The sequence below is a fragment of the Plasmodium coatneyi genome, chromosome 12 (genome assembly GCF_001680005.1).
Source record: "Plasmodium coatneyi strain Hackeri chromosome 12, complete sequence".
NCBI lineage: Eukaryota > Apicomplexa > Aconoidasida > Haemosporida > Plasmodiidae > Plasmodium > Plasmodium coatneyi.
In genome coordinates this window covers 3938109-3963738 of record NC_033567.1, presented here as the reverse complement: position 1 = coordinate 3963738, position 25630 = coordinate 3938109, and the positions used below count along the sequence as shown (strand labels likewise).

The 25630-nt window shown below is 39.5% G+C and overlaps 5 protein-coding genes across 5 annotated transcripts; 1 reads left to right on the top strand and 4 right to left on the bottom strand.

Moving 5' to 3' along the window:
- Positions 1 to 597: 597 nt before the first annotated feature.
- Positions 598 to 3745, bottom strand: PCOAH_00045510 (Uncharacterized protein; the record flags this gene model as incomplete). Its single annotated transcript, XM_020061335.1, has 2 exons — positions 598 to 3026; positions 3394 to 3745. The coding sequence occupies 2 exons, from the start codon at positions 3743 to 3745 to the stop codon at positions 598 to 600; spliced, it is 2781 nt and encodes a 926-aa protein (XP_019917100.1).
- A 2101-nt stretch (positions 3746 to 5846) lies between these two features.
- PCOAH_00045500 (Uncharacterized protein) lies at positions 5847 to 12947 on the top strand (the record flags this gene model as incomplete). Its single annotated transcript, XM_020061334.1, has 1 exon — positions 5847 to 12947. The coding sequence occupies one exon, from the start codon at positions 5847 to 5849 to the stop codon at positions 12945 to 12947; it is 7101 nt and encodes a 2366-aa protein (XP_019917062.1).
- A 417-nt stretch (positions 12948 to 13364) lies between these two features.
- PCOAH_00045490 (Uncharacterized protein) lies at positions 13365 to 14210 on the bottom strand (the record flags this gene model as incomplete). The annotated part of the gene is made up of 1 exon (XM_020061333.1): positions 13365 to 14210. One exon carries the CDS (start codon positions 14208 to 14210, stop codon positions 13365 to 13367), a length of 846 nt encoding a protein of 281 aa, XP_019917097.1.
- A 1491-nt stretch (positions 14211 to 15701) lies between these two features.
- PCOAH_00045480 (Uncharacterized protein) lies at positions 15702 to 17834 on the bottom strand (the record flags this gene model as incomplete). The annotated part of the gene is made up of 1 exon (XM_020061332.1): positions 15702 to 17834. One exon carries the CDS (start codon positions 17832 to 17834, stop codon positions 15702 to 15704), a length of 2133 nt encoding a protein of 710 aa, XP_019916345.1.
- Positions 17835 to 22173: 4339 nt separating this feature from the next.
- On the bottom strand, positions 22174 to 24538 carry PCOAH_00045470 (V-type H(+)-translocating pyrophosphatase; the record flags this gene model as incomplete). Its single annotated transcript, XM_020061331.1, has 2 exons — positions 22174 to 24327; positions 24512 to 24538. The coding sequence occupies 2 exons, from the start codon at positions 24536 to 24538 to the stop codon at positions 22174 to 22176; spliced, it is 2181 nt and encodes a 726-aa protein (XP_019916783.1).
- Between the last annotated feature and the right edge of the window lie 1092 nt (positions 24539 to 25630).

The following is a 25630-nucleotide window of genomic DNA, read 5'->3' as shown; positions in this document are numbered from 1 at the left end:
TGCGGGGGGAAAGAAACACCACTTCCAGTCGCTTTCAAAAAGAGCTCACCCTACATACAGGCAAATATGTATACATACTCACATATACCTATGTGTGAGGGACGTCGAGAAGAGTTGTCCCTGTTTTGATCAAAACCGTACCACATTTCACTCTTAAGCGCGCGAATTATTTTACCCATTTTTTATGACCAGTTCAAGCCAAAAAAAAAAATCGGCAAATAGCTAGCCATGCAAAAATGGAAAACGACGTAATATCGATACGCACACTACGTACGTATGCAGTACAGTGAAGAAAAATATAAAAACAGGGTTAACAGCGAGTATATAAAAATGAACAAAATTTCGAGGAAACTTTGAAGTTGGCGTAAACACGCTTGGCGTTTTCTGGAATGAAGGCTGTAATGATTGAATTATTTAAAAAAAAGAAAACACACACACAAAAAAAAAAAAAAAAAAAGGGGAATATTTTTAAAATGCGAAGAATGGCGATAAAGGACTGGAATGTTCTCCTCCTACATGGGGAGGTGAAAATACTTTTGCCTCTCCTCACGTATCATTCTATGAAGCGATCTGCAGTGATTGTAAAGAGGTCACTTTTTAATGCATATTATAAAACTTAGAAAGCGATCTGTGTCTTTTTTCCTTTTTGTGCTCCTTTTGTTGGCCACTGGGCACATTATGTATAAATGGGTGTCCCTTTATTTTTATGTTCAGGTTCGTTTCGTAACCCAACAATTTGTTATCATTCAGGTAGTTCAATTTTTCTATATAATTTTTTTGACATTGCTCACTTAGTTTTCGAAAGCCCCCTCCGGTCCTGAGGATGAGCTTAATATCCGACGGGGAAGAGCTTGCATTGCTATTTTCGATAAAGTCCCGTCTGTTGCTCGTCGCGCGGTGCGTACTGTGCGCGGCCTTCACCTCTCTACCGTCGCTTTTGGGGTCACGTTTGGAATCATGCTTGGAATCATGCTTGGAGTCATGCCTGGAGTTTCGTCTGGACTCGAGTCTGGCTTCACCTCTTGAGTCCCCCCTGCCGCCACTCTTGGTTTTCCCCTTGCTGCTCCATGCGGCGCTGTATTGGTCTCCTCCGATGCCGCTTCCTATGTTGCTTCCGAGACCACCACCGAGACCGCTGGCATCATTCTTCAGATGGGAACCACTGCGAGCGGTGCTTTTGGAGTGCCTCTGGTAAAGGTAACTCTCGTCAACACTTGTCATATCCATAGAATTACTGTGTGAATATTTATCGTTATTTAGGTTCCACTTTTCCATATTTTCATAGCTCTTCTTGTGTGCATGGTTATCATATTTCTTTGGGAAGTTGTTATATTCACTCATTTTTTGGAAGTGCTCACTCTGCTTCCTCAATCCCTTTGCCCTGTTCAACTCATCAGTGTTTGTATTTCTCGACTTGTTTTTATTTACTAAATATTCACTTAACGTTCTTTCGGGGGGAAGGTTTAGCGAACTGTTGGCTAGCGAGAGGTTACAATCCAGATCGGAGAGCTTTTTATTTGACTGATTTTTACTATTTTGAGAAGACTTATCATATGGGAAATTTTTGTGCATGTCGTCATTTGTCATCATTTTGTTTTGCTTGTCCAGTGTGTCCCTGATGTCATTAATTTTATTATTCAATTTTTTTATTGTTTGGTGTATCATTTCTACACTTTTCCTGTCTGCCTTATCCTTCATTTGACGGGCTAAATTGTCGTACATCTTTTCAGCGTGGTGGTTCGACTCCCTGCTGGGGTATTCCTGCGGCTCATGAATGGGTGCGCACAGGTTGTTCTTCTGGTAAGCGCAGTTGCTATCGCGAGCTGCGTTCCTGTCGTAGGAGGCGTTCTTTTCATAGGAACCGTTCTTTCCGTAGGAGCTGTTCTTTTCATAGGAACCGTTCTTTCCGTAGGAGCTGTTCTTCTCGTAGGATCCATTCTTATCGTAGGAACCATTCTTCTCATAGGAGGCGTTCTTTTCGTAGCATCCATTCGTGCCGATGCGACTGCCCATGCGACCGTCGTTGCCGCCATCCCTTTCGCCATCCTCGCTGTCGTTTCCAAAACCCTGGGTGCCCCTCTTCCCGGATGAGAAATCCCCAGACTGATCATACAAGTTTGTTGTTACATTACTTTTTTGCGTAGCAGAGCTATTTTCCTTCTTGTAAAAAGCTATCGATTCGCTTCGCTTCCTTGACATACTATTAAGGTGGTCATAACTAACGGGAGACATGTTATCACCGTCTCGATTTTTGTCGCTGTTCACTAGGTTGGAGAACACGCTGCTTTTCTTTCTGTCCTGCGGCGTACTGCGCATGGTATTTCGACTGTTTTGGTGATTATCCCCATTTTGATGATTATCCCCGTTTTGATGATTACCACTGCTGTAGTTATTGCCGCTGTCATTGGTATTGCCGTTATAATCGTAATCGCGCCCTGCTTTGCTCTGGACTCCCCTTTGCGAGCTGCCGTTCCCATGCAGCGGGAAATCGACCAGGCCCATAACCTTATCAATTAAATGTCCTTCTAACGAATTGCTCTTTAACTTTCTGAAGCTAAAGGATAATAGACACTGAAGCTTTTTCCCAAGGCGTGATATCATTTGTTTCGTCGCTTCTTTCCTCCTTCTAGTTGTATTCAACCAGAATAGAAAAAAATATTTCTGCGTTTTACACCTTTTATCCCGTAACAGAAATTTTAAAATGACATAGAGAATTTTTTCGTGTACATTTTGGATATCCTTTCTGTAAATATTTCTCTCCTCCTTAATTTTTATTTTCAAATCTTGTTGTTCTTTAAGGGAACTCATATTATCGATCATTTCCTTTTTCAGTTCTTCACTTGTTATGGTTAGTTTCCTTTCTAGCTTTATGAATTCATCTTTGCTTCCGATGTACTTTTTTAACTCCTCGATTTTTTTATTCCACTCACTGGAGTTTTTGCTGTAGTATCCTATTTCTTCCCAGAGGTAGGTCACTATTCTGCTTATCACGTCGATGTTGTTTTTGTCCTTCAGCAGTTCCTCCTCTGAAAATGGGGGGATAATAGGGAACCGCCATTTGGTGTGTGTGTGTGTGGGGATTATACTAAAAAAAATGTCTGCACACACAGGTCTATTCGCAAACGCGGTACTTACATAGAGATTGTTCAACTTTTTGCTGCCTAGTGCAGATGCCTATTTGATGAAGAAGAGCTTCTTTTAAGCAAATGCATTGTCGTTTCTATGGTGTGAGGAGCATTGGGCCCAGCTTTCCACGCTACTACGTTGCAAAGGGTTGGGCATTGCCTTCTCAGTAGGTTTAGCTCTTTCCTTGCAGTGTGTCTGCTGTTAGTCCTAATTTGTTGCGCTTTTGAGTATCCCTTATGAGTGAGTGTCATCTCTCCTCCGCATTACCTAAATTCTCGAACTCCTCGCAGGAATCCCCACTCAGTTTGGCCTTTATCTTTTTCACGCATTCTTTGGTGTCGATGAGGATACCGTTATACTCGTCATTTTTGGCTAGCAGGTATTTAATTTCCTTCCCAAATTTTTTAATTAAGGAAAATAACTGCTCATATTTTTTGCTTATGTCCTTCTGGTTGTTGGTTATGCTGGTAAAGAACTCGAAGACCTCATTTGTGTTGTTAATGGAATTTTGCTTTTGGTAATTATCCTTGCTGTAATTGCTCAGGTCCAGGTAGGATTTGCTGAAGCTTTGAATTTCCTTGAATGTGGAGGATGTTCCGCTGCGTTTTTTTTTGTCCATTTTGTGATGTAAAAGAGGGGCTCCAAATGGGAAGGCAAATCCGTTTCAGCAACAACAGCTCGTGAATGAGGACATGTGTGTGCAGACGTGTATTTTCGTGTACCTACGCCTTTGCACATTTGCACCTTCGCATATTTACACACTTGCGTGTTCACATGTTTATACAAACGTATGTCAAAACAAAAACAAATGTGAACGACCGAAGGGCGCTTTTTCGAGTGTACCCTTTGGAATTTTATTTCCTCTTCTTTTTTTTTTTTTTTTCCAGTACGGCGAAATGTTAATGCCGCGAGGAAAGGGTGCCCATAACGCTGCTACGCAATATGTGAATCCTCCCCGTGGTTTCTTACCATACTAACGTTAAAAGATTTTTAAGTAAATTAACAAAGCGGAGAGGGGGAAATGCCTCTTTTAAAACGGTACATTATTACATGCGTGATAAAATAATTTTTTTTTTTTTTTGAATAGACGAGAAAAAGTGAATCATCTTGAGCGAATATGTTGAATTTTTTTTTTTTTTTTTCGTATGTCTTTTTTTTCATTATTACAATGTAGAGTCAGAAGCGAGGAGGTGCTCCAATAGGTACCCCCGTGTTTATTCAAGCATGCACTTTAGCGTTCGCTCTATTATGCACTCCTGTATGTGCCCTATCTCATATGTACACTCAATCGTGTATGCACCCTTAGAATAAGGATGTTTCACCCCCCAGTTAAGCGCACTTCAAATGTGTAAACACCCGTTGGCGTGCTCCCAAATGTAGGGCAAATATTCCTTTGTCTGAAATGCCTTATCCGCAATTACGCCTCTTGGAGTGAAGCATGCGGAGGGTTCTTTTTGTAAAACGGGGTCCATTTGCAAATCCGAACTGTGCCGGTGAAGTTTGTCCTTGGAGGACCTTGAAATGCCAATGTGCGCAAATTAAAAATAAAATAAATAAACCTATTCAGTGAACAATGTATGTACACATTAAAGAACAGTGTGATATGATAGGGTGCGTTGCGTATCACAATATTTTCCTGGAGTGAAAAAAAAAAAAAAAAAAAAGAGCACATATACATGTGTATGTTATCCATTCGGATATGAACTGCTTCGTTAAGTGTAAAATTGTTCTACCTTTTTTGTTCATAAATGTTACGACCCACGGAAAGGGAAAAAACAAATTTTTTAAATAAAATAATGTGCATGACAAATGTACGAAATTACCCTTAGGACAACAGAAATGTGCAGTTTATTTCATATTGTGCTTGCATATAAGCATTCATATTTCAGTTCATTTTTTTTCCCCTTTTGGAAAAAAACTCAACGAGTTCAAATGTGTGTTGCCATTTGAAGTGTTAATCAGTTCCATGCCTAGTTCTACTATTTGTATTGAACATTACACGATAAATAATGATACACTACTAACAGTGTGGGAAAAAAAAAAAGAAAACTCATCACGTTTTAACACACTTAAACGGTAATCATCATCAGGACGTGTTTGCAACCTCCTTTCACAGAGCAGTTAAATTTTATATTCCAGTTCGTGAAATTTCACACTACCCTTTTACACAATTTTTTTGTGCGCATAAAATTTTAAGGGAGAATTTTACCTATTCCATGCTGCTTTTTTTTTTTTTTTTTTAAGGAGAAACGAACGCCGGAAATAATTTCTCATTTTCCATTTTCCACAGTATAGGCATACTTTATTTTTATCACTTACCCAGCTCGTTTTATTATATTTATTTAAAAAAATTTTTTTTTTTTTCCTCCGCGCGGGATCGTTTAATATAAGTAGTTCCAAAAAAGGGTTAAAAAAAGGCAGCGATAAGGTAAGGAACGAACGATTGTCAGAGTGACTGCCATAAAAGGGGGGGGTCAATTCGCTAGTACAGGCACATCGGCAAGTGGGGATGGGGGCTCCGCGGAAGGAACGCGAATGCTCAGTTATTAAATGTCACCAAAGTGTGTGAAGGGCAATCTCAGTGAGGCTTCCCGTTAAGCATTTTTCCCCTCAAAAGGCAAACACATTCATACATTCGCGCATGTACTTACATACGTGTGCGCATACACCCACGCGAACGTATAGACGCCTCCGCACGTAACTTCCTTATGGACGGAAAGATGGCCCTGAGACGGTCATCCAGACTAAGCCAAAATGTGGAACTGGGCAAAAGTGTGAGCTACGCCCTGGTTGAAAAAACGGACGACGAGGATGACAATTCGGGTGATAAAGTGCGGGCCAGGGGAAGGAAGAAGAATGTGAAACATACTAACGAAGAAGTAACAAGCACCGATGGTGACAACACTACTGAGGACAGTGACTACAAAGTAAGTGAGAAGGAGAAGAAGGGGCACTCCGAAGAGGAGGAAGAGGATAGTGAGGACCAGCGAGATGATACAAGTGATTATTCCACTGACGGTAAAAGAAGCAAAGGGAAAAATGCTCGCAGGAGTGGGAACCAACGAAACAGACGCAAGAGCATCCGTAACAACGGGGAGAGTGACGAATCATCATCAGTGGGAGCCAAAGGGAAAAAGAGCAAGCTCGGCAAAAAAGGAAAGCCAAGCAAGCAAAACAAACGGGGAAGTACCGAACAGAGTATCGTTCTTCAGGAAGAAAATGCCAACGAGGAAGGAAGCAATTCTTCAGATGAAAATTCCAACAACGTGAACAAGACAAACAAACAGAAGAAACCAAAGGGGAAAAGCTACATAGAAAGACTGCAAGAAGATATGGACGACGACGACTTTGATATTTTTAAGAAGAACAGCAAATTTGACAAGAATAAAAGAATATCCACCGTCAACAAGGGTAGCAGCGCGCTAGACATGAAACTGAAGAAGAGGAAAAGCATTTACGTGGAATCCAGTAACAGTGAAGATTCAAGCGGAAGCGACTATGAGTACACCACTGAAAAAACGAGACCTGCGAAAAAATTTAAAAATAGCAACAGCAATAGCAATAGCAATAATAGTAATAATAACAACAAACCGAACGATAAAGAACAAAGGGGACTAAACATGAACAAAAATGCTCATAAAAATTTTGACGACTTTAACATGTACGAAAAAATTAAAAAAGGGCCCAAAAATTTACACGAAATTATTGAAGAAATTTATTACTACTTGTTTAATAGGGAGAATAACGAAATGGTTAAGGTGTCCACTTTTTTTTTAAATTTCCTGGCTGAATGTTCAGGCAATGAAACACTCACGTGGACAATTGACATAATTGATTATATAGACAAGCAAGTATACCTCTACGAAGAAATCGCAAATAACAAAATTGACCTTCCATCGACTGCTTCGAACAGGCCGGGAGCGGCTCCCACTTCTATAACCGAAATTATAACCCCCTCAACGGCGCAATCAGGTAGCAAAATTAGCAACATAGATGAAATAATAAAGGACGAAAATAATTTTGAAAAGATATGCACATTTAAGTGTAAAAAATTGGAACAGTATTTATCCTCCGATCTTGATAATGACGTTTTGATAAAAAAAAAAAATGAAAATAATAAATCGTATAAATCCTTTACAAATTTCTTCTCCGATTTTGCTTACCATTTTGATGAGAATTACATCCACGAAGTGTTGTATGTATGCATATGGATATTCTCCCTTAGCATAAGCAAGTACAGGAAGATACGATTTACTGCTTCTTTAGCTAGCCACTCCATATTATTAGGACTGTGCAAAAAAATTAACTATATTAACAACCATGAGAAGCAAGCCGGGAAGCAGCTACTCGCGGAGTACGCCCGGGAGAGGGAAAATACGAACAAAGGGAACGGTCAGCGGAGGGGCAGCGTCATCGGTAGGAGTAGCAGAAACAGTGCCCACACCTCAAACACGGGAAAGGACAGATGGGACGACGCTGATATTGAAGAGCTTATTCAGTACGCCAAAAAGAGGGACAACACACAAATCCGAACCATCGTGGAAAGAAATTTAATCATCAGCCAACTTATTGATAACATAAACGAGGACAGAAAAAATCTAACCATTTTGAATAACTTCCTTCTCTGCACGTATAATATAATATACAGGAACAAGATAAAAGATGTTTTTGCAGATATTAGGGCAATAACGCTGGAGTACTTTCTCCACTATGTACAGGTGTTAAGCAGCTACTTCACCAACAGGAAGTACACCAAGCTGCTCATTTGGATTTTGTACGATAAGGATAGCAAAGTTAAGATGTGCGCGTTGGACATTTTAATATATCTGTGCACTTTGTACAACACAAATGGGAACTTCAAAATTGTGGAACTGCTCTACATGTGTAAAAAAAAATTGCTGAATTTTATTTTCGACGATGATTACAATGTTCGGGTGAAGACATTCGAGTTGATTCTCCAGATGAGCAAAATGAAAATTAGCAAAGACGAATTTATAGCGTTTAAAAAAAACGCCAAGAATAGCCCCATCGCTCTTACCAACAGGAAAGATGAGACAACGTCTGATGTTTCCTCCCAATATGAAAGCGGCGAATATGATGAAAATGACACGTCTTCCGATGTGGAGATGCTTGCAAATAATCATTTATCCATAGTGCTGGATGACAAACAGAGGAAGAAAAACAACACAACAAATGACATGGTAAATATTCTCTCAAAGAAGGAAAAGAAAATTGTTAGCAATTTAATATGGTTTAACAATAATAGTAAAATATCGAAAATTATCACGTCGCTAATATACGAATCGCAAATAAAAAATAAAATAAAAATGATAGATCAGAAGAGAAACAACTATTTTGACGTAGAACAAAATGACGCCAACTGTGAAATTGTAAAATTTAATCTCATTTTTTTGACAAAGTACCTGAACAGAAATATACCGACTGTTAAAAATTTCGTCCACTATTTTGATTACCTAGCCAATTATAATGAGAATATGAAACTGTACACAGTGATTGACAGGTTTGTTAGCGGCGTTAGAGAAATGCTAGATGCGGTGAACTGCATAGACGTCATGATTGAACTGCTGTGCAAGGATGATATTGCTCTGGAGACCCACTGGGGCGGAGCCGTCGAAACGGTCAGGGAGAAGGACGACCTGGAAGGAAGTGGCAGTGGGGACAGCAATATGACGGACGGAGGCGCTAAGAAGGGTAAGAAAAATGGAAAGGGAACCAAAAAAGGGAGCAACAAGACCATGGACAGGTCGAAAGAAAACGAAGAAAGTGGAAATGAAAGTACTAACGATGAGGAAAACGAACTCGAGGTAGTTGCTGTAGAAGCCAGCGCGAAGCGAGACCTCAGGAAGTGCCTCCTGTACATCTGCGAATCGGCCTACAGAAATTTCCAAAACGATATAAACGAAATGGAGAGAAACAAGAATAGGAAGACGCCCCCTCAGGTTAACGACACGAACGCAACTGGGAACGGCATGCATAATGCGAAACTGACTAACGATATGGGAAAAATAAAAAAGATGATCATCTACACATTCGGAATAATCAAACACAGTAAACTCCTCATCAAATTGCACCAAACGAATCAGGAACATTTGTTGTTGGTTTTTAAAATTTTAAAAGTGGCAATACAGGAGTGCAAACACATATACAGAAATGGAGAAAAAAATAATATATACAATTTCGGATCTACCATAATGGAATATTTTAAAAACGACATTGACAGCAATATCAATTTTTTCTTTAACAACGTTTTTGTACATTTGAAGGAGACATACGAGTATTTGTACTACGTGATAAAAAATTTGAAGCTGCCATATTATTCGGCTAAGTGTACCATGAATATGATTTCCCTTTTCCTCTCCTTGAATGATTTTCTTAAGGGGGAGGGTCCTACTAGCGGGGGAAGTGGCAACCAGAAATTATCCACCGATATATTCTTTGACCTTTACTACACCCACTTTAACAACTTCCTAGACGCCTTTTTATACTACCGCAAAAATTACAACGCCGAAATTGAGTGCGAAGAGGAAGAGGAATATATACAAAATGGACGTAACAAAGTTGTCATCGTTAGTGAGAAGCTAATGCACAAAGACAGAAATGTTGTGGATTCCATAGAAAACGACTTAGTCTCCAATCTTACAAATTTAATTCACATGTATACTCTCTGCTTCAGCTACATAAACAATGATTTGTCCAACTACGTGGAAAAAAAAAATGACATCAAAAAAATTAATAAGAGCATTAGGAAGGTTATCGAGAAGGACTACTTTCAATTTATTGTAAATGAAAAATGTCAAGCGTATTTTAAGGAGAATATTTTCGTGAACGAATTTTTGGATGGTCACGCTTTGCAGTACGGTAGTGAGCATTTCTCTGACGGCTACGACAGCGGCAACAGCGGTGACAACCGTGATGAGGATGATACAGAGGAGGGTAGCGAAGAGGAAGACAGCGAGCCGCACAGTGACCAACACGACGGGGACTACACAAGCCGTACCGCCAACCGGAAGGGGAACAAACAGCCGAATCGAAAAAAAGGAAAAAGTAATAAGCCGAACGCGGAAAAGAACATGTATGACAACTACATTGGCCGAAGCGGAACTATCAACAATCAGAAGATAAGTAATAAAGCGACATTTGATAAGGATGAACATTTCCAGCAGGGACAAAATTTTTACAACCTATACTACAGTTCCGACGCCTGCATGCATGCAAATGTAGTCCTTCAGCTGTGCTTTTACATAATAAAGGCAAAAATCAATTCAGTGTACTACTATGAAGAGGAGAATAGCACCCCCAAAACACCCTCATCCAGGCTGCTCCTACTGTGCATAGACCTCATATACGTCATATATGAAAATTACATATACTACCTATGCAGGAAGAGATACTTTTTCAATTACCTATATAGTAACTTCTTTTTGAAGAACGATTCCTCGGTTGGAGGAGACGTAGGGGGAAGTAAAAACGTAAAAAAGGAAATGAGCGAAAAGAATAACCCAAGTAAGACAAGTGGGGCCAATGAGAAAGAACCAAGTGCGGAAGAGAAAGAATCGAAGGGAGAAAACAAAAATGATACCCCTAGCAGCAACATCAATATGGACGATTTAAAGAGTTTGCTTACCCTTAGTGGGAAGAAGAAAAATATTTTAAAAAGCGTATTCGTGGAACTGAATTATATATACAACAATTTACTAACCCTGAGGGATGATCTGAATGACGTGTTGGTGTACCTCATCAAGGCATCCAACAACACGATTCTGAAATATGGCACGTTCTTAAATCTGATGAACGTAGCGCAGTTGGAAAATGTGCTCCTCTACTCTGTGGAGGATATGAAAAAGTACAAAACGTTGGAGCTCTTTATAAACGCGTGCTGCAGGGAGGAAGGGCAGGTGGACGAAAATGGGGTGGCCAATCTGGAGCAGTTGCTAAAATTGGACGGAAGCGGCAAGACGGGTGGTACAGCTGACTACACAACGGATAGTGGTAACGCCACACAGAAGATAGACGAATTGGTGCAAATCTACCTCGATGCGGATGAACAAATCAACAAATATAAAAGCGTTGCTAGGTACGTGTACAAGGAAGATAATGTGCTGTTCAATTTCGTAACGGAGTTATTCAAAAACGTGGAAAATATAAACAACGACAATTACAATTTTGTGAACTCCTTCCTGTCCATCGACATAGGTGTGTTCTTCCCCATAAACACATACACCTACATTGCCGATATGTGCAAAATATACAATAAAGACCAACTCAGCACGGATGAGAAAATTCTAGAAATGCAATACACACACATGACGCTAATAATAGCTCAGTTTATTTTACATTGCAATAATATAAATATATTTAACAGCTGTCTTGGCGTCCTTTTGTTAATCCATTTGAATGTAAAAAATAGAGGACTGTCCTCTATCGCGTTAAGTTTTCACAACAAATTGAAAAAGTACAGTATTGATATTTTTTATGAAGTTTTACTATGCGCATTAATTGGGCTGTATACTGCATATATAAATAACGCACTTGAAGAAAAAGACTTGCTGCTGTTTAGTACCTCTATAGCTAGCCGGTTGGGAGTTAAAATTGTAGAGAGGCAGAAACTTCCCCTGTGTAAGTTTATCCACTCTTGTGTAAATTGTGCGCTGAATTTAAAGAATCAAAATTCATTTCTGAAATATATTTTTCCCTATGCTCAAAAGTTAACTCTCTCCGAATATCAAACTGGCTACCTGAAGAAACAGATTCTAAACCTGATAGAATCGTACAACACAGCTAACAACACACAGATAAAATTTGAAAATAGCATATTCGAACATATGTTCCTGATCATTTGTAAGAAGAGAAAACTGAACGAAGAATTTAGGGACTCCAATTATGAAAACTCCTACATGAACCTTAACGAAAGTATCCATATGAATATAAGCAAAAATATTGCCAAACGGATCAGTGGACAATCTAATGCACCCTCTATAAAAACGAGGAGAAGCTCCCAGCAGGTCAACCTTCACGTTAATAAGGGGGTGACGCAAGATGGAAACAATTCCGATGGAATGCATAGCGACTCCGATTCGGATACAGATACATCTATCGACGGTGTTGCAAAAGGCGCAGCAAAGATTCGCCAAAATGATGGAAATAAGAACGATTTTAAAATTAAAGAGGAAGTCCTGCATGGGGGGGAAGATTCCCTTGAGGAAGTTGCGAAGGGTAGGAATAAAGACAGAGGAAGTGCGCCAAACCTGGAGAGCACTGTACCGCGGGGCGATAAGGGGGACGATTCCGACTATGAGAAGACTCCGTCCAACTCAACGCTCAGTAACTTTATTAGCCAAAACGAAGATGAGGATAACGTGTTCTTGATCGGGGAGACCAAACCGGTTAACGCCAACAACGGCAACAAGGGAGCCCCTCGTAATGATGAGCAGTACATGTACGAAATAAATTCTAGCCCTAAACCGATAAGGACCAGGAAATTGACCAAGCTAAATCTAATAAGCAAAGATGGCTTGAGCTCTAACATGAATAACGACCACGGGGAGAAGTCTCCAAATGGAAGTCCAAAACATTCGGATGATCGGTCCCTCAACAGCTCCCTAAATAACGCCAGCGATAAGGACAATGATGATGTGTCCATAATATCTGAGAAGAAGGAAAAGTTGAATTATCTACAGGAAAACGATGATGACTCCTGTTCGGACATGATGCCAGGCTTATCTCCCATGAAGGTTCGCAAAAAAAATAAAAGTGAATTGTCCACCCCTATTTCGTACGCCGATGATTTGATGAATTTTTGACAGTCTGTGTCGGTCCACGGGGGTTGGTAGATCGCATCGCGCGTCGCTTTTCATTTATTATTATTATTTTTTTTTTTTCCATCGTTTATGTATTACATGGGGTAGCTGCTCCCCAATGGGCTACTTAACATTTTTTCAAACTGATGCAATTTCCACTTAGTGTGCCAATCCGCCCAAGCGCGCGCACCTTGCGGAGAGAAAAAAAAGGGAAAGAAATTCTACGTAATAACGAATAAGGTTGGTTAACCAATCCGAATGGAGAGCATCTGCCCCTTTTGCGGTCGGTCCGGAGTGCCTTATCCCCATGGGGATATATATTCGCAGGATGTTAAAAAAAAAAAAAAAGACTGCATATACAGATACATATGATCATGGACATACTGCTGTACTTACGAATTTGCGGTCTCCCCCCCTGGGTCAGTACGGTCTAATCTCAAAGTACTTATACGTCTTGGATCTTTTCCTGGGCGTGCGTCCGTGCTTTCCCCCTCCGCCACGGCCCCTGCCAGTTCTGTAGCTGTCCAAAAAGTGGTGATCCGTGTAGGCCTTGTCAAAAGATTTGGCTTGCTTCAACTTATCTACAAACGCCTTCCTCAATAATTTATTTTTATTATACCACAAATTGAGATTGCTAACTTCTGTGTTAATGGAAAATGGCTGTCTCTGGGGGTGTAAATATTTTTCATTCGGCAAGTAGTAAGGAGAAAATTGAGCAGACTCTTTCTTCATGTAAAGTTCGTGCAGTCTTTTCTTCTTCAGGTGCTGATAAATAGCGTAGTAATAATCACTTTGCTGAAATCTGCTCATAAAAATTTTCCAGGGAAGAGAAAAAGATCTAACACTCGGATGGGACATATAAAAATACATAACACTTTTTAATTTTTCTCCAAAGTTGGATCGAAGTTCCTCTGGAGGTGTCCTTAAAATATAGTTATCAAATCCACCTGCGTCATCCATAGCATGTAGTGCACTTGTTGTAACCTTAACATTTGGGATGATGGTATTTAATATATTACTAACTATGTGTTTTTTAAAAACGTTTGGTTTTAACTTAATTCTCGTCTTCTTTAACGAGTAGGATACCTTTGTGTAGTAGTTATAATCCTCATCGTGGTACAGACCTGTTTGTGACGCTGCTGATGGGACTCTGCCATAGGCCTTCACCGGCACTGGGTGAATTATCTGCTTCTTTTTGAAGCCCTTCTTGTGACTTTTCCCAAGCCTTCTTAAATATTTCCCGAATAGGTTTAAATTTTTAGGCATCTTTCCCTGTGTAGGTGTGGTTCCATAGGAGTGTGCAGCGTGATCAGGCTTTCTTCATCCACTTGAACGGACACCTTGGTCGTTATATTTCACTGTGCTTCGCTCTATTTGGCGTTAGTTGGCTTTCCCCTCTACGTCTCAACATCCTGCGAATGTGTAACTTTATTTTTTCCTTTTTGTCATCCAATGGATGTAGTTCCCTATGTATGTATTTTTTCTTTCCCAAAATTGACATATACTTGTGGTCGTTCACGTGGGTGAAAAAGTGAACACTGCCCCATGTGATGGTCCCCCCGAATTTTCAGCTCTTCCGTTTGATCGGCCTTTCGCAAATCTGGTTGTTGCGTCTCTAAATAGGGGCTTCTCGCATGGTTTTTTTTTACCCTTTATTTTTTGTGCCTAGTGACGCGAATGGATCTGCCTTCTCTTTAATGGGGAAAAAAATTGTGGGACCACACAGGGGGTTTAAAGGGACTGAGCTTATTGCGGTACTCATTGCATGCATATTGGCATACATATTTATCCATGTATATATATGCTATGGTGTACATTTACGCATATGCGCACACGCCTGTGCACGAAGCACTTGGTGATGCTGTCCCGGTGAAAGATCAGTTCCGCAAAATCCGCCAAAGGGGGAAGGTGCGAAAAGGGTGTGTCACTGGAACGGTGTATATATATGAAAGAAAGGAACCATGTGAGGCCTAACGCACGGGGGTGCCAAAGCAACAACACTAATTTGCTAGTCATTTCGCTGTTCTATCTGGCATGTACACCGGGGCACGCAGCAGAACCATTTTTTGGGGGAAAGCTACTCAGCTGTGCAAAACTCCCCTAACGCCAGCTACCTTTACCGAAATGGTGGACCCGCATTTTATGTGGCACTTAGAAGGAGTGCACCAAAGTATGCATTACACAACTTCACTCCAGCAGATTTCCATTTCTGCCAATTTGTTTATCACCCTTTTGTGCGCACATACGTGAGAAGACTGTTCCAATTTTGCTCTAACATTATCGAGTCAATACTTTGTAAAGAAAAAAAAGAAATGGTTACCATATCTATGGGGGAGAAAAACTAATGTATGGCTGCAAAATGGGAAGATGTACGTAGGGTTGACTTGACTTGGGGTCAAACGAACTATTACGTGAGGGTCATGATTGCAGGAGATATTCACCCCGACATGTGCCCATTCGTAGAAATTATGGTGTGACAGATTATTCATCACTGCTGTGCACATTTTTGTGCGCTAAGTCTAACATACGCACGCAGCGAAGTAAATGACGCGGCGATGGAGGGGGAGCAGTGCATAGAAAAAAAAAAAAAAAAAAAAAAAAAACATAAACGAATCACCACGCAACGCAGCGAAATGCAAAACGGATACACATCTCGGCAAATGGAAGACGGATGCACATCGCGGACAGGGAGCACACAACACACACAGTGTGTTTGCATGTAAAATCAGGAAATAACACAAAAAAAGATATTTTGTCTCATTTTCTATTGTTCCAAGTGGACGTCAAGGAGAAGTACTTGGCGAGTATATCATACGTCTTGTTTACGACGTAATACTCGGGAAAGAACTGCATCTGGAAGAGCTTAATATCTCCCTGCACTTCCTTAAACATAAAAACATATGGATTCTCCCATAGGGACAAATCCCTTGTTTCATCATCGCCCTTATCTAGGATATTTTCAAGTCCCCTCAAAATGCTCTTACACAATTTGACACTTCCATTATTCATAGGATCCGACTCACTAACTAATTCTAACATATCTGCAATGAGTTGCATGCAAATGTTTTGTCCCAACCGGTTGGTTGTGGCAGTACAGGAAATAATATACCCAACCTGCTTCTGGTTGGCTTTGGACAAACAGGCGCAAACAGCATAGGCTGCTTCAATTTTCGTGTTAAAGTCATTATCGGTTTGGAAAATATCTACCAATAATGGGAAGACGTCATTTTTTATTAGCAACTCCACTTCCGATGCAGTTTCGCATCCTATGTTCCCTAACGCGTTACACGCCCGTGCACGTGCCCCAGGTTTTATTTTCATATTATTTAGTATCTTTTTCAACGCTTTAATGACATTGCATGAGATAAGGATACAAATCTGCTGGTGATTCGCTGCGTAGGCTATTTTGGAGATAATAGACAAGGCTTCAAAGGCGAGGTCCGGGTTAGCTGACTCACACAATATTACTGCGTTGTGTAGTATGTCTGTCTTGAGTAAAACATCTATACCTATTTGGTTTTCACAAATGGTAATACAGGTAGAGCTGGTTAGGAACAAAACCCTTTCGTCATTCATTTTGATACAAGTGGATAAATAATTGGTGATAATTTCAAGTTCCCTTAGAAAGGACTTTTCATATATTTGGCATGTGGACACATAGAACATTTTCAACCCATACACAACTAGCGTGTAGCAAACACGTACTCCATTCAAGTTGGGAATGTTTTCTACTGCTTTTAGTAGAATTTCCACAATGCCTTTATTGTCTATCAAGTCGTTTTTCAACTTTGTTATGTCGTATATCAGTATGGTCCTGAGCAGCGATATGATTAGCTGCACAATTAATGGCGTAAATACCTTTTCACATGACTTTTGACAAATATTTTTTAGCATGTACACAGAACATGTGTACAATTCATCTACTACATCTTGTTTGATTTTTTCGCCTGACCCGCAACAGCCAAAAATGATAATCAGCAAAGTTAATGCTTCTACGATAATTTCATCATTATGGAAAATATAATTATACAACAGCGCCTTTATAATATTTATAATGTTCATTTCGAATATGTCACTCAAATTTATATCTATGACGTTTTCCCTGGTTAGACATTTGTCCAGGAGGTCGAAATACTCATCTACGTTGTTTATACTTTTATAATTGGTAAAGATCATTGAGTTTAGGACCTTTAAATTGATTTGGTCATTCCCTGGGTAGCTATTTAGCAGGCCATTACTGTGCTGAGTTGGTGTCTGCGCATTACCACTGTGGCCGTTACTTCCAACAGCGCCAATGTTGCAGGTGGTGGTATTGCCACCATTCCCGTTTATCCCATTACTTGGATCATTTTTGTTGGAAAACATTCCAACCGTATCTCCATTATAATTGCTAGCCAAAAAGTTACCGTAACCATTCTGGTGTGCATTGGCATTATTATTTGTGCCCTCCGAATCGACGTTATCTACGTCATTTTTCTCCTGCGTATTTAACATAACACAACCCCTGTTCAACAAATTCTTCTTATAGTCTGAATTATTTTTATACTTGTAATGTAAGGAGGCATACACCAAGCGAATTCCTTTTATTTTTTCCTCCACCTTTGTGCTTTCTAGCAGATTACTTACATTCTTTATAATGTCTGTGCTTATGGAAAATGAATTTTCCATTTGGTTGACTAGTATGTCAATGGATTCTTCATTTTTGTTTAACTGGTTAAAGGCATTGTTGTTTTGGCCCTGGCCATCGTGTATAAAGTTACTGCTGCAGTTATTGTTATTGTTGTTATTATTCTCGTTGCCAAGCATGCTCCCATTGTTCACGTTCTTATTGCTATTTAAAAAGAATGACATGTTTACAGAAGAGGGGTTACTGAAATTTGGGTTATCCATTTTTAGGACATTTTAGTAAGAGCTCATTTTGCGAGGGGAAAAAAAAAAAAAAAAAAAAAAAGGGGGCTCACAAACCTATTGCTTCACTGTGAGATGTACCAAACGAATATACGTACATGTGCATATAAGTATAAGCAAATCAATGGGTAGGTAAATGTGTATGCTTAAAAATATACACCAATGTAATGCAATTGCGAATGTGTTAAAGCGGATTTAACTAATTCGAAAAAAAAAAAAAAGGAAAACTTGAGTGAAATAAGGTCAAATTGGAAAGGCGAGTAAGAGAATTGGGGACAGAGTCACACTCCCTGCGGGGAACACAAAAATGATACATAAGCAGAGAAACGGTAAGGCAGTTAGGCAAATAAGTCCCCACGTAGTTACGCAAAAAAGCAGCTACGCACTTATGCAAAAGCGCCGCTCCGCCGCTACGTAGTTGGCAAATATACTAACACACTGATAAGTGCATGGAAAAAAAAAAAACTCAGGGGCGAATCAAATCAGTCTCAAATATACCTTAGTGACAATGCAGTGCAAATTATCCCATATACGCACGCTTCACACATGTATGCACAGCATATGTGTAAGAAGGCGCAAGTTGCTCAGGCGTCGAGCGTCTAGTCGTGCAGTGCGCGTTTTGCACCAAATGCGTAAAATTACACAAGCGTGCGCGTATTCAGAGTGCAAACATGCATATTATAAACAATGCTCACGAACGTACACATGGGGATGTGTAAACGCACGTGAATAAAATGCACGTCAAATTTCAGGTGTGCCACTTCCCCACCTGTTTCGCTTCTTCCTGTTTCGTATAATTATTTCATTCATTCAAAATGGGGACGCAAATGTAAATCTCTTCGCGCAAGCAAAGGAGGAGTCATATTTTTGCATTTCCTTTTTTCCCTCTCACGTTCTGCATTCCTGCGAACATGAATACCAAGTACGTTCACGTAAGTAATACATAGGTACATGCGCACGCACATATAATATACAATGTATACTTTCGCAAATGACGCAATTCAAAGTAGCCTTTGTGGAAACGTACCAAAAGTTTAACTGCCTAGTTATATATAAATATATATATCGAATATGTATATATATACATATATATGGAGGAATAAATGGGGAAAGTCAAATGATTCACGTTGATACAACTGTGGCAATTACAAACGCGTATACACGTATATACATAATATGCAACTCATATACGCTAATTTAACAAACGACTTGAACGTACAATATGGGAAGTGAAATGGCATTACAAACGAATGCATGACCCTCACATGGGGAACGTGTACCAACGAAGGGTGCGCTGGGGTTAAAACTGGGGATAGGGGAAAAAATTCAACATATGGCAATACGGCAGAGGGCAATTATTGCCATGCCGCTATGCTGCAAGGTATACAAACGCGGGAGAATTTCAAGCGCGCCGGTGAGAAAAAAATTGGAAACAGCTTCATAAATACACGTTAATGTAAAAAAATGAGTAAAATGTTCACAATCGTGCGAATATCTGTGCGAACGGACACGCTTCATAATACATAACACCTATGGCAAAATTGTTTATAACAGGGCAGTTCCCAGCAGTGTGAAAAAATTACAGTAAAAAAAGTTGCCGCCATCCTCCGTTGTTTACCGTCGTATTGTGCGGAAATCAACATGTTGCGCCTTTGCGGGGATATAAATGTGAATACATATGACTTATATGCATACGCCTATAGGCACGATATGAATACTTATCAGTACAATTAGTATAACCCTCAATGTTACCAATTTCACGGCGAGCACACCACTTCGTAATGCCTTAAGGTGAAATGTAAAAAAAAAATAATAAAATACGAATGCCCTTAAGTGAAAACCCCTTCTTTACTGTAAAGGCGAACCAGAGTTTGCGAAAATTGGGAAAATGTGAAAAATTAAGGAAAAGGTTTAAAAATTGGCACTTTTGTTTATTTTCCTGTATGCTTCATATACAAATGGGTAAATGTTTGTAAATTTGTTCTTCCCCTCTGAATTGTTTTCCCTTGCGTATAAAGACAACCATAAAATGAAGGTGGACACATTTGGCATTTTTCTTGTCAATTAGTGCTGGTCCATACATATTGAGAGAAAGACGCAAATGTCTGCACGAGGGATTATTTGCAAAAGAAAGGTTACCCACCATATCGTTGTCATAATGCGTGTGTATATGCAGTTCCATTTCGCTGTTGTTCATTCTGGCGACCCCTCTATATTCACCCGCAGATGAACCTATTCTATGGCACTGTTAACAGGTGATGCAATTGAACTTCATCTCAGTGAAAATTGTTTTTCATTTCGGATCTTTTGGGAGTGACGAAATGGAGGAAGTAGACGGGTTTTTGCCTACTTCGTCATTTTAAGTGCCATAGGGATAACAACACAGTTCGGTAAAGAAATCCAAAAATGGAATTAAAAAAAAAAATTCACTCTCAGGGAACTACCTCCCATGCGAGCGCATTAATCATAACTCGTTAAGTGACACGAACAAGAGGCCCTTTCTAAAACCATCCCTGAATATTTTGCACAGTGCACATTTGGAATGTTCCTTGCAGTAGTTGTTTCTGCTTCACATTTTGGTGCGTCTGTCAAATGGGGAGCACATCCCAGCCGATGTACACAAAAAAATTTACAACCGATCAGATGTGAAGGAGAAAAGAATTTACAGGTCATGCACGTTTTTATTATTTTTATCATTTTTCCATGCGGTCCATATGGCAAAGTAGCTAAGTGAAGCCCCTTACCCTACTTTATCCTTGCATCGGGAGGCAACAAAATAAAGAGTCTATACAGTGTGCTGTAACGTTTGTGCGTTCATTTACAGTGAACAGGAAGGGGTGAAACATTTTGGCAAATTACATATTTCCTATTTAAGCAAAATGAAAATACGTAAGGTGCACTCCTATGTGGTGATCATTGCGCTCGCCACATGGAAAATAAAAAAATGGGGAAGAATAACCGACCTTTATTTCGTACTACTGCAATGGGCAGTGAAAATCATTTGGGGCGTACAAATTTCCCAAAATTGAAAATATGACAACTTACAAAATTATCCTCAGGAGGTCATAAAATTGAACGGACACAATTTGACTACATTTGTTCTTCCTTCATTCTATATTTCATGCACTTTGTGCTACTCGTTTTATTTTTTTCTCGAGGCCTTTTTTTTGTTTTATTAATCCTGTTCCCCCACATATATACGCCCCCTTCGGAAGGAGCATTTGGAATAGGTCACACCTGCAGGTGGGGCGGAGAACAGTATAGCCTTCCCCCCCTCCATACAACTACAACACACAGATTATTTTAAAAAGGGAATTTTATTTTTTGTTTTGACATAACAAAAACTAACAAAGTCGCGTAGTTTTGTTCTCAGAATAAGCATATTATGATATGAAAAAAAAAAAAGAAAAAAAAAAGTGTGTTTCTTTTAATATGCATAAATATAAGTATCCATCGAAAGCGTGAAAAAGCAGACCCATGTGGAGTTAAAAATTGGGCCTATACAGACATATATATAGACATGCATGAGATATGTTTTGTAAAACAAATTTCAGAATAAAAAGCTGGGATGAATTAAAAATTTGCTACATGAAGTAATACCTATAGATCAAAACATTATTATTTGTCGGCGGAAAAAAAAGAAGTATGTACCCTTATACACGCACGTACATACATAAAACACATACAAACGGGCACCTATCTACATAGATATGCATATCTATGTATATATATGTATTTATATGTGTATACATGTACATATGTATGTATAATGCTAATAATCATTCAAGGCAGATTTGCATACGGTACCATTCGTGTATGAGTGTATGCTATTTTCTTTTCTTCCCTGTCGGTTTGTGTGTAAAAAAAAAAAAAGGTACATTGCTGCTCATTCCTTCATACATAAAAGTGGGGGGAAATGCACCAGTTGCGAATCAATCAGGTGGGATGTTCAACTTTAAATTTAAAGCGGTACAACGGATCTGTTAAAGACGGACACATGTACTAAAATGTACGGGCATGTGAGAGAGACAACCTTCTGCTCACCGCAGCATCAACATTTGGGTAACCCGCCTTGTTATCATTTTCCCTGCAGTCACATATTCACCACGTTTTCCGTCCCAACAAAGTTGGAGAATTCACTTAAAGCTATAACACATGGGTGAGTTGGGATTGCCTTTTTTCTTCTTTTCTACTTCGTTTACTCACTTCCCAATTCTCTGATGCATTGGCAAAATGACAGTCGGATGGTCCCTACCTTGCCACTGGGCTAACGTGCAAATCGGTCAGTGTGCCAATGGATGGGTATTTCCCACATGTGATATTATAGCCAGATGGGACCTCCCCTTCTGGAGGTGAAATTATTGGCAATCACGCCGGCGAAAACAAGCGAAGTGATAGCTGACAATTTAATTAAAATGTTTAGCGATGGTCCTGAGGTATCCTTTAGAGGATCTCCAACGGTGTCTCCAATGACTGAGTTCTTGTGGGCACTGGATCCTTTGCAATGTTCAGTTCCTAGAGCACCGGATTCGATATACTTCTTTGCATTATCCCACGCACCTCCAGAATTTGTCGACGAAAAAGCTAGCTGAATACCGGATAAAATAATACCCACTAACAATCCAGCAGTGGCATATTTTCCCATGAGACCACCAATGATTAGGGGTGAAAAAACGGAAATTAAACCTGGAACAATCATTTGTCGTAAGGAAGCATCAGTTGATATTTTGATACATTTATCATAATCAGGTTTCTGCTTATCGGCTAGAATTAAAGGAAATTGTTCTAGGCATTCATTCAAGACACTGTTTGCAGCTATAGCAACAGATTTCATCGTTAGGGCAGAGAATAAATATGGCAACATGGCTCCAATGAGTAGACCTATAATGACCCATGGGTTTAGGATATTCACATGGCGTAAGTTGGCACTACTTGCGTATGCTCCAAACAATGCAAAAGCGACCAGAGCTGCAGATCCAATGGCGAAACCTTTACCAATTGCTGCTGTGGTATTTCCTGCTGCGTCAAGGATATCAGTTCTTGCTCTAACTTCAGATGGGAGACCAGCCATTTCGGCAATACCACCAGCATTGTCTGATATGGGTCCATAAGCATCAATTGTTAGACAAATACACAGAGTACTTAACATACCTACGGCTGCTAAGGCTATACCGTATGTGTCACACAAACCGTAGGAAACACCAAGGGTGGTACTTAGGCAAATTATTGGAATGAAGGTACTTTTATATCCTAAAGATAACCCATATATAATACCGGTTGCTGCTGATACCTTTTGTGTGTTCGCTATTTCTTGAACTGGGCTAAACGAATAGGAGGTGTAAAATTCGGTTGTAAATCCAATTATCAATCCTGACCATAAGCCCACCAAAGCTGGAACGATGATTTTCCATCTCTGTATTTCTTTCAATACATTGTACTTAACCGAAAGGGGGAAGGAAAAGTAGCCAATTACGACTATAGCTATGGACTGCAATATGGTGGATACGAATAGTAAATATTTTAGGGTCTTTTCTACGTCTTTCTTTTCGACGACTTTAACTGATCTTGTGACAATAAAAAAGGTTATCATACTGACAATGATACTGACACTGCAAAATGTTAATGGGTACAAGATACAGTGATTTATGTTAGCGTTGCTTCCTTCCTTTAAACTTAGTACAGATGACCCGATAACCAAAGCTGCACATAAACTTTCGGCTAGAGATCCAAATAAATCTGCTCCCATTCCTGCCATATCCCCAACATTATCTCCTACGTTATCTGCTATACAGGCTGGATTTCTTATATCATCTTCTGGAATACCATATTCATTTTTTCCTGACAAGTCGGCACCGACGTCAGCTGCCTTGGTGTATATACCTCCTCCGACTCTTGAAAATAATGCTATAGAAGAACCTCCCAAACCGAATCCAGCAATTACCTTATAGATGCTGGATTCCAACATTACGCCTTTAAAAACAAAGTTCTTATAAACATAGATAAGCAGTCCTAAGGCTATAATGCTAAATGATACTAGGGAAAATCCCATAACGGTACCTGCATTCAGGGTCACTTGGAATCCCTTATCCAAGCTTTTCCATGTCTCATTTGTCGTTCTTACATTGGCATATACTGCTATTTTCATGCCTATGTAACCACACAATATGGACGTTAAGCAACCCAACACAAAGCTAATAGCTGTGTAGTAACTGACAAAGAGAGCCAACAGAACGGAAAATACAACAATGAACACTGTTAGATATTGGTATTCCTTTGCTAAGAATGCGTTGGCTCCTTCTGCGATGTAGGATGCTATTTCCTTCATTTTATCTACCTGAACTAATCCATCTTCCACCTTATCTACCTTATCTTCGGGCCCGTTTATGTTGATCCTGCTTACCCACAGGCACTCTATTATTGAGAAAATCAGCCCCACCAGGGGGGGGATAAACAGAAGGACGTAGCACAGATACATCTGTAGGGGGGGTGACAAAAAGGGGGCTCTGTTAGGGAGAAACTAGGATAAAGCGCTTACAGCGGCACGCTACAGGTGACAGATGGCAGCTATCGGTCAGCCGATTGCACCTTGCGCCTATACGCTGGGTACACAAATGCGAGCGCGGTGGACACGCATAGCGCGACGCAAAAAAAAAAAGAACTGTTGCATATGAAGGTGCAAATTGCATGTACTTTCTTTTTTTTTTTATTTCACAAAATGACACACTCGGCGGGTGTATATATTGCACTGTGCGAATAATGAAACGGAATAAAGAAATGTACTCCAATTTTCACTGATTAAAAAACGGATACAAGAACAAAATTTCTCGCGAATGAGGAGACAAAAAAGGCACTTTTGCCAGGCTCAACTTTATTATTATTTTTTTTTATTCCTCATATTAGTAGACTTTAACATAAAAATGAACACATTCGTATAGGTTAACGATACGTCATTTATGTGAGTTTTTTCTCTTTTTTTGTAGAGGAGCTAGTAATAGTTACGCGGCGTGGGGTATACTCTCACGGTCAAGAACAGTTACAACGTATTGTAAAAAGGGGTAAACATCTGTTCCATGTAAATTAATGTATACATAATACATTCACTCATTTGTTCACCATTCCGCTAATACATTCACTAGCCCATTTGGTAAAACTCTCTTTTTTTCGCTCGTCGCGCAAATCTTTCCTTACCTTGGAAACAGCAAATTTCAGTGGTATTGGCTAAATAAGCATATTCTTATTTGTTCTTTAAAGCCAGAGAAAAAATAACAAAAGCAATGTGAAACCTTTACTTATTTCAGCCCAAATGTACATAACTTTTATATAATTAAAAATTGTAATCTGCAACAGTTAACATTTTTTCCCTGTTATCAGTTTTTTTTTTTTTATGCATTTTATTTTATTGCATATATTTTTAAAAAATATGTTAAATAGAAAAGCACGAGGTGTATTAATTTATACAAAACAAATTCGTTCATTCTTATCAATACAAATTCTCCTGCATCAACCCCCTGCGATGCAGTACGTGCGCATTTAGCACTTTTGCGCTTAATGCGTTTAACCTTTTTTACTAATGTATGTCAGTGTGGGCATACACCTTCTTCATGTGCTATAAGCACTTCTGCTTTGCGAAACCGTCATCTATTTCTTTTTTCTTTTTTTTTTACCCTTTATGCGAAAAAAAGGAGAAATATTTTTTACGAGCGCTATACTCCGCAGGAACAGTTAAAAGGGTTGCAGCTTAAATCAGTAAACGAGAAAAGGTGCATATATATTTCTGT